General features: G+C 40.0%; 1 protein-coding gene across 1 annotated transcript; it reads left to right on the top strand.

Moving 5' to 3' along the window:
- On the top strand, positions 1 to 3410 carry LOC128534547 (zinc finger protein 431-like). Its single transcript, XM_053509016.1, has 2 exons — positions 1 to 90; positions 1404 to 3410. The coding sequence occupies exon 2, from the start codon at positions 1451 to 1453 to the stop codon at positions 2690 to 2692; it is 1242 nt and encodes a 413-aa protein (XP_053364991.1). The 5' UTR covers positions 1 to 90; positions 1404 to 1450; the 3' UTR covers positions 2693 to 3410.
- Positions 3411 to 9939: the final 6529 nt, after the last annotated feature.

The following is a 9939-nucleotide window of genomic DNA, read 5'->3' as shown; positions in this document are numbered from 1 at the left end:
GGGAAGGTCTACACTGAGGTATTACTGTCAGATTTCTACAGAGACTGTTAGATGTGAAGGATTTAAAACTATAAGCTTGTTGTGTCTGAGGTAAGTTCAGATGAAAAGTGCTTAAGGTGTTTTAAATTAGTGGTTCACTACAAAGTCATTTTACATTTTTAAACATGAATAAACAAATTCTGTTCATATAATGACCCGATTTGGTCATACACAGATTCAGGTTTTTTTTTTTTTTAAATAGGATTCCATGTAAATAGAATTAATCAATTCCCCATCACTATGAACTATATTTGACTTTTAATTCCTTAAAACCACAAGGTATGAAAGCCTTATTTATACAAAACAATACAGCCATAAATAATAATAAAAAAAAACTGTACAGGAGAGAGCAAACACTTTAATTTATATGTATTGTTCATGCACCTTTCTGAGGGAGAGTCGCTGATGTGTAGCAGTGAAGTAGAGAAAGATGGGTGGGGAGGAGACTAGTGTTAGTGAGAGTCCTTTTCCATAATAACCCTTTCTTTTTTGTTTCTTGCCCTCTGGTTCGTTTGTGGAAGCCGTTTTCACAAAAATCTACTCAAAGAGTTTTTTTTTTTCTGCACTGCACAATTATCCTAAAGGAAGACACTGTGTTATCGTTCATAAGGTGTAGCACTCGACACAAGTAAAAGGGAATCATTCAAGGGCGCTTTCTCACTGTGGTCTGAAAACCGTTTCCAAGAACATTTGGCCCCGGAATCAGTTGGTTTTTGTTTGTAAGAATGGAATCATTTGCAGGAACCAATCCCTGGCGAGTTGATCTTGGGAGCAATTCATGCATACCCAAGCACGGTAGGTGCAAGGCTCATAAAAGATACGTTTGGACAAGAATTTAATTATTTATTTATTCACTTTTTTTTTTTTTTTTTTTTTTTTTTAAATCCTGTGCGGTATGCAACTGGTTTATTGTTGAACATGTCATGTGCTGTCTATTTTCAGACATTGTCGGAAATAAACAATCAAGTTCTGTTTTCACCTCAGATTGTGCACAGATTCAAAAAAGAGGCTAAATTTTAAGCTAAAGCCAAGTAGAAAGCAGCTTCTTGTATTTCTTTTTGCTGTTATGATGTAATGTTTCCTTAATGTTACATATTTTAAGCCATAGCCGCTTTGATCGATCCGCAGACCAACAGGTGATGCTTTTCACCAGTCAATTATGCATGAAAGGACGACAGGATTTTATGCAGCGTATCAAAACTCATTGCCCATCTTCAACCTGTGATCTTTCAATATAAACCTAATAATGATCTATTATGTTTTGTTTGAATTGGGGGTCGGGGAGGGGGGATATTCTTTTTATCTGGACAATGCCTAAGAATGTCATTAAAGTTGTGCTTTTTTTCTTCCCTTTTTCCCCTTAGAGACTATCATCATTTATAAAGTCTTCTCCTGCAAATGAAGTTTAAATATGAGAAGTACTAATGAGGCATCATCTGTTCCGAACACATCTTATGAAGAATTGAAGAAGGAAAATGACCAGTGTTCAGGTTATGGGAAGATATTTAGTTCCCAAAGTAATTTGAAAAAAGATCAAGTTCACATGGGAGAGAAGCTGTATTCCTGCTCACAGTGTGGGAAGTGTTTTGCTACTTCTAATCATCTTGGGAGACACAAACACACTCACACTGAAAAGAAGCCTTATCTCTGTTCACAGTGTGGGAAGTGTTTTACCTTTCCTAGTAACCTCCAAATACACCAGCGCACTCACACAGGAGAGAAGCCGTATCATTGCTCACAGTGCGGGAAGAGTTTGACCTCTGCTCGTAGTCTCCAAATACACGAGCGCATTCACACTGGAGAGAAGCCGTATCCCTGCTCACAGTGCGGGAAGAGTTTTACCTCTGCTGGTAGTCTCCAAATACACCAGCATATTCACACAGGACAGAAGCCCTATTTCTGTTCACAGTGTGGAAAGAGCTTTACCTTTGCTAGTTACTTCCAAATACACCAGCGCATTCACACTGGAGAGAAGCCGTATCCCTGCTCACAATGTGGGAAGTGTTTTACCTCTCCTAGTAACCTCCATATACACCAGCGCACTCACACAGGAGAAAAGCCGTATCATTGCTCACAGTGCGGGAAGAGTTTTACCTCTGCTCGTAGTCTCCAAACACACCAGCGCATTCACACTGGAGAGAAGCCGTATCCCTGCTCACAGTGTGGAAAGTGTTTTACCTCTCCTAGTAACCTCCAAACACATCAGCGCATTCACACAGGAGAGAAGCCGTATCCTTGCTCACACTGTGGGAAGAGTTTTACCTCTGCTGGTAATCTCCAAATACACCAGCGCATTCACACTGGAGAGAAGCCGTATCCATGTTTACAGTGCGGGAAGAGTTTTGCTTCTCCTAATTATCTCCAAACACACCAGCGCATTCACACTGGAGAGAAGCCTTATCCTTGCTCACAGTGCGGGAAGAGTTTTACCTCTGCTGGTAGCCTCCAAATACACCAGCGCACTCACACTGGAGAGAAGCCCTATTTCTGTACACAGTGTGGAAAGAGCTTTACCACAGCTAGTTACTTCCGAACACACCAGCGCATTCACGCTGGACAGAAGCCGTATCTCTGCTCGCAGTGTGGGAAGAGTTTTGCTTCATCCGATCGTGTTCGAAGACATGAGCGCATTCACACACAAGAGAAGCCATAAAATTTACAACATAGTATGTGTTGCTGTCACTTCTAAATACCCTGTTTAGAAAAAATAGATATATAAAACATCAGAAGTCAATTCATTGGACTTAAATAAACAAAGAAATAATCAAAGAGGTTTTAACTTTCTTGAACTGGGTTATAGTAATTTTAAAGTTACATTTCTTTTAAAGAGATTACTGAACCGTCAAGAAGAACCTTTGGAAGAATTGTGTTCAGGAGGAAAAACCATGATTGGCGATCACCCGAACACTGGGAGAACTTGCATGGCAAAATTTTAAAAGATTAAACTGTAGGTATGTTTTTAATAGTGAGAGTCAGAGCATTTCTATACACATACGTGATAAGAACGTTCAGGATTGGGACTAAACAGGTGTGTTTATAAAAAAAAAACACGTGTTTCTAAGACTCCTCAGAAAAAGGGCTTGATTTGGTCCAGATTGAGCCTATCCCAGAGCAATGTGTGCATCAGAGTAAGAATGGAAGCGTATGAAGCAATTCATCCATCATTTATAGTGGCCACTATACAAGCCTATGGCGGCAGTGGTAAATCTTTGTTTGTTTCAGTTGCTCAGGTCTAGGCTCAGCAACGTTATGTGTGAATAAAATGAAGTCAGCTGACTACCTGAATGAACTGGGTATTCCATCTATGAGTTTTTCCTTTCCTGATGACGCAGCCATATTCCAGGATTCAGATTGTGAAAGAGTGGTTTTGAGAGCATGAGGAATCTTTTTCACATATTCAATTCAATTTCAATTCAGTTTAATTTGTATAGCGCTTTTAGCAACTTTCATTGCTGCGAAGCAGATTTACACAATCAAAAGAATTATTTAAGTTTGTATGAAATGTGAATTTGTATAAATCAAAATGGTCAGTTTGTCCCTGGTGAGCAAGCCGAGGGCGACAGTGGCAAGGAAAAACTCCCTGAGATGGTAATAGGAAGAAACCTTGAGAGGAACCAGACTCAACAGGGAACCCATCCTCATTTGGGTGAAACAAAAAGCAGTAAATTATCTGCATTTATACAGTGTGTTAGGTGGCAGGCAGTTCAGCTATAATAGCTGATGTTAATTAATGTTAATATGGAGTCCAGGTAGTTATTGAAGACCCAGGTAGACTTGTAGGAAGTTCCAGTCCTGAACTATCGAACTGTCAAGTCCCCAGAGAAACAGTTGCCAACACCAGTCAAGGCCAGAACCATCTTCTAGGTAGAGAGAATCATCCCCAGACACCAGACGCATCCCAAAGAGACACATGGGGCATCCATGTGACGAGATCTTCAACCAGAAGCAGGGCACCAGGATGGGTCAGACAGGTCCGGAGGGCAGAGGGAGTCTGGATCACTGGCAGCTCAGGAATGACATGTGTAGCTCGACAGAGAGAGAGAAAGAGTGAAAGGGGGAGACACTGGGAGAGAGGAAAAAGAGGGGGAGAAAGAGAAGAAGAGGAGAGATGGCAGTTAGGTATGGTCACAGTCACACAATGTTTAATGTGAATGTATATTAACTGTAGAGTGCAAGCAGAGACTCCGGCAGGACTAACTATGAAAGCATGACTAAAAGAAAGAGCCAGAAGGAAACACAAACATGAGGGCTTCCTGAGATGTAAAGCAAACAATCACCTCACCGTCAGCAAACCTGAGTGATCAATGAGAGTGAGGAAGACAGCATCCAAACATACCAGTTCACCATAATACTCTATGTCCATGAGTCCCCCAGATCTGCTCCTTTACCCAAGGCTAATCTATTTATAAAAATGCTTGGCTAAATAAATAGGTTTTTAGACTGGACTTAAACACTGAGACTGTGTTTGAGTCCCGAACACTATTTGGAAGACTATTCCATAATTTGGGGGCTTTGTAAGAAAAAGCTCTGCCCCCAGCTGTATTTTTCATAATGCGCGGTACTAACAAGCAGCCTGCATCCTTTGATCGAAGTAGGCGTGGTGGTTCGTAAGACACACCAGCAGTTCGCTCAGGTACTGCGGTGCAAAACCATTTAATGCTTTATATGTCAAGAGTAGTATTTTAAAATCAATGCGAAATTTCACAGGGAGCTAATGCAGTGAAGATAAGATGGGGGTGATGTGCTCATATCCTCTCGTTCTAGTGAGGACTCTCGCTGCTGCATTCTGGACTAGCTGAAGCTTATTTATGCATCTAGCTGAACAACCAGACAGTGAGGCATTACAATAGTCCAACCTAGAGGTGATAAAAGCATGAACTAGTTTTTCTGCATCGTTTAGAGACAATATATTTCCTATCTTGGCAATATTTCTGAGGTGAAAGAATGCTATCCTGGTAATATTATCTACATGAGCTTCAAATGAAAGGCTGGAATCAATAATCACACCAAGGTCTTTCACTGTTGCACTTGATGAAACAGAAAGGCCATCTAAAGTTACGGTGTCATCATATGAACTGTACACATTGTGTGTGCTGTAATCAAAGCTTTTTTTTTGACAACCCTGAAGTCTGCCACTGATGAACAGTTTTGCTCCTTAGAAATTTGTTTACTTTTTCTATTTTTATTTGTACTTTTTTTTTTTTTTTTTACAAAATTAAGTTAACTTCATAAGCAATTCTACTGAGAGCTCCATACACTTTTTATTTTAAGATACCATCATAAAGTTAAAGGCTATCAAAATTTGTCCCAAACAAAGTTAGTAACCCCTTTATTCCACTCCCTCTCCAGAGCAGTTAACAGCTTTAGTGATCTAAATACCTGTTTATCACAGTTACTCACTAGACCCCCCAGCCAGAAGACATTGCTCTTATTTCATGATGACCATGCAGGGCATTTGAAATCGCAGACTCTGCAACTCCTGAAGCAAGTTCAAAGTGTAATTTCTGGCTAGGGGTATTCGATTGGGTGTGATCACATAAATCTACATAACAAAAGTTGTTAATTGGGAGGGCTAGTAGAACAAGAGGTTGCAAGGTACTGTAGGTTTGAGTAAACCATTTCAGTAATTCTACTGTTTAAGGCATCCTTAAAGGCATTTTAACAAAGGTTTATGTAGAAAGTTGGCATTCTGAATTTTAAAAATTGAAGGTTAAGATTAAAATGTTTTAAAAATGACTTTTATAAAATAATATTTTTTGCTGCAAATACATATTGGTTGCAAATATTTTAGCAATTTATCCACAAAATATTGTGTGTGAATTGTGTACCTAACAGATAATATTTAATCTGCTTTATTATATATGTAGGGAACAATATAGGGCAAAATGTATCATTGTACCCAGTAAAGAGACTAATGACTTAAAAACTGTGTGCTGGGCCACCAAGGCTAAGTATGACTCTACAGAGCAGATGCTTCCCGCTGTAGGATGGGAGCACATGGACAAACTGTTCAACTAAGTGAGTGATGTTTCCTTCAGCCATAAGGTGAACATGTATGAGTGCATTGTGTCTTGTGGAATAAGTAAACCTATGTACTGAAGCATTGTATCTTGTTAGAAACAGAACACGTGTATGGGAGTATTGTTTTGGTGGGAACAGGATGTTGAAGTGTCATGTAAACGTGTATAAGCGTGCATTGTAGAAGAGACAAAAGCTTTTTCCTCTGCAGATAAACTGCTCAGTTGTATTCTGGTCAGAATAAAGTGTATTGGCCTCAACATCCCTGGTCTCCGGAGTGATCTTTGGGTAATCGTCCCAGCTGTGTGTCTATAAAAAAATAAAAAAAAATAAAAAACATGTTTGTAAGACTCCTCAGAATAAGGGCTTGACTTTGGTACGGAAAGAGGATACGTCTTCTAACAGGCTGTTAAATAAGAAACTACTATGCAGCAATCTTTTTTAATAGAAAACCTAGTTACACTATTACGGGAGATCTAACTTCCGGTTATGTAGGCCTAGCATAACAATAAAAGAAAAACAGTGATAAGTAAACTTAAACTCAAAATGTATTAAGCGATAAAAAAAAAAAAAAAAACTGGTGCACCAAAAAGACAATATTTACAAAATATATACAAAAATAGGCAAGTCCAGATTATTGCAAAGGCGTGTGTGTGTTGGGAGAGATGTATTGGTCTGACCAGCAGTAATGAAACAATCTGGGAGCACAGAGCTAGAAGGTAGTGAAAGGGTCCAGATTAATCCAGCGAAACAGTAAATCCTTGTCAAGGTCTCCACTCTCTCTCTTGTAAATAGACAGTGCTGTTTCCTTCTCATCTCTCTCCTACCTCGCTTTTTCGCGGCAGCGCTTTAAAGGCAGACCAGGTAACCATCACCGCCGACCACTCGCTACCTGAATGCGCATTCTCGCGAGAGTACCTTTAGGGACCGAAACCCATTGTAGGGAGCAAACAAAACCCGAAAAGACACCATTATGGGGCACAGCTGCTTTTTCTTTAGGAGTTTATTCATTTCCCCACCCCCCCTATAAAAAGCCTTTTATGTGGCTGCACTACAACTTGTTCTGTCTTTATTAAAGAGACCCTTTTCCTTAAGTACACAGATTAATGACTCCAACATACTGGTTAATTCAATTCAGTTTTATTTGTATAGCGCTTTTAACAACTGTCATTGTTGCAAAGCAGCTTTACACAATCAAAATAATTCTTTAAGTTTGTTTGAAATGTGAATGTGTATAAATAAAAAATGGTCAGATGGAATAGAAAAACTCCCTGAGATGGCAATTGGAAGAAACAGAGAACCCATCCTCATTTGGGTGAAACAGAAAGCAGAAATTGATCTGCATTCATACTGTGGAGGTAAGTTAGTTATTGGTGTCTCATGTAGACTTGTAGGAAATTCCAGTCCTGAACTGTCAAATGACTGGAGCCAAGTCAAGTCCTCAGAGAAACTGTTGTCAACATCAGCCGAAGTGAACCCGTCCCCAGACACCAGACCAGAGAACAGGAGATGGGAGAGCAGAAAAGGAGAGATAACAGGTATGGTCACAGTCACATAATGTATAAGGTGAATGTATATTTAGTGTAAAGTGTAAGCAGGGACTCTGACAGGACTAACTATGACAGCATAACTAAAAAGGGAGAGCCAGAAGGAAACACATACATGCTCCTTTGATCGAAGTAGGCGTGGCGGATCGTAAGACACTTGAACTTCCCTCAGATAGTGAATAATCACCATTTAAATTTACATATTGATAACGATCAGTCAAATATGATCTGAACCAGGAGAGGGCTGTTCCTAATTAATTTTCTAATCTATGAAGGAGATTACAGTGGAACCTCGGATTACGAGTTACGCAGTTTACGAGTGTTCCACAAGACTAAAATTTTTTATACATTTTCACTTGAAAAACAAGCATTGTCCTGGTTTACGAGTACAGAGTATCATGTATCACGCATGCGCTTCTTGTTTTGACGCCGGGCATCATGTGATCACAACTGAGCCTACAGTTTTTCTCTCTTTTGTGCTGTGGAATTGTAGGTAATCGTCTCTCCTGCTTGATCTTAGTGCTCGCCTCTCAATGGTATAATCAACATCCGTGCACGAATTTAATGTTTACTATAACACTGTGACAACGTGTGTTTGTGTAAAAGATATTTTATTTTGTGTTTGTATGCATGTGCGTGTACTATTTCTTATAACACACGTTTGTCCTCTTGAGTAAAGCAAAAGAAAGTCTCAACACAGAGGTTAAAAATCCATTTTCTTCTTCAGCCCATCGCTGTGTGTGTGTGCATGCGTAATTTGACACTGTGTCGGTTCACACACTAAGGCAAGGGAGATTGTGTGAACTGGCACAGTGTCAAATTACGCGCGCACACATTTTGCTCTACACAGAAACTCTGCTCTGTCGCTATTCTTTTCAAAGGTAAAGTGCAGGTTCATTTGTTTGTTTGTTTTACTTTACAGCAGCAATTCCATTAGTATGCGTTCACATGAGTGTCATTACCGATGTTCCTTGCTAATTATTTTCTGACAAAACAGTGTAGTGGAAGAGAGAGGTTGATTTATGACAGCTGTTTACGGAAGTGTAGTCCAGTGCTGGAGATGCATTGTGGGTAATGCAGTCCGGTGTGTGTGAACGCGAATGCGAGATGTAAGCTAGGATATAGAGCCTGAGTTTTGTTCTTCAGTAGTTTTTTTAGTTGAATTTAAGTGCAGGATCCACCCTTGTATTATGTCTCAACCATGCAGCAAATAAAATAACAGGCATGCATCGACCATCTCGTCCATCTCATCATTACATGAGCATAAATTAACAGGCTGTTACGCTGTCACGAGCAACATTAAAAATAAAGAGGAGAAGCTAACAACAGTCTTTCCGTTAATGTGTGTGTGTGTGTGTGTGTGTGTGTTTCATTCAAACAAGAGGAGAAAGTTTTACTGTGTAAGATGAAAAGGGGGAAACAGGAGGGGCTGAAAGCAAAAGTCTCCACTTACTCTAGCCCAGGGGTCGGCAACTGACGGACCCCGGTCCGAATCCGGACCACGAGATGCGTCCGTCCGGACCGCGAAGCCTTTTGACTTAGTATATATATATATATATATATATATAGCAAACGCTATTTTCTAATGAAAGAAAATTTATATCGGGCACGTGAAGGTCAGCTCAGTAGAGCCATTTGGGTCCTACGGCGCCACGGGTTGCTACGCCAACCGATAGGTTCAGATGTGCAGTCATGCGTGCATTGAAGAGAGCAGAAATCGAGAGCAGCGCACAGACAGATTAGCGAAAAAAAAAAATGTCACGTTAAAAAATTAGAAAAGTTGATTTGGAGAGTTTTCCACGATGAATGGGTGGGAAAATATGCATTCATTCTTCCTGCCTCAGGTCTACGAGGCCTGTGTGTGTTATTTGCTCAGACTCTGTTGCGGTTGTCAAAAGTGGAAACATTAAATGCCATTACGAAGCTAAACATTGACACTTTGAAGAAACTTACCGCCAGCAGTCTGAGGTAAGGGCGAGGAAAATCAATGAGCTTAAAGTGCAGTATGAGCGATCTACACAGGTCCTCTCTCTTACTCACCCCCCAACAACGAGCATTTAAGTCTTCACTGAAATACCGGGGGTTTTAGGAAAACATAACAAGCCCTTTACAGATGGGGAAATAGTAAAGGAGTTGTTAATTAAAAAAATTAACAACTCCTTTACTATTATTATATGTAAAAAAACATATATTGGATACACCTAAAGCATTAGTGTCTGTTTTGGGTTGTCCAGACCTTAGCTGGTAAGGAGTGTTTATTTACTGGACCTCAAGCAATTTTAGTTTAAGACCCCTGCTCTAGCCTCATACACACACACACACACACACACATACA

This window comes from Clarias gariepinus, chromosome 12 (genome assembly GCF_024256425.1).
Source record: "Clarias gariepinus isolate MV-2021 ecotype Netherlands chromosome 12, CGAR_prim_01v2, whole genome shotgun sequence".
Taxonomy (NCBI): domain Eukaryota; kingdom Metazoa; phylum Chordata; class Actinopteri; order Siluriformes; family Clariidae; genus Clarias; species Clarias gariepinus.
The sequence above is the reverse complement of the archived record's forward strand: the minus strand, read 5'-3'. Positions and strand labels throughout refer to the sequence as shown.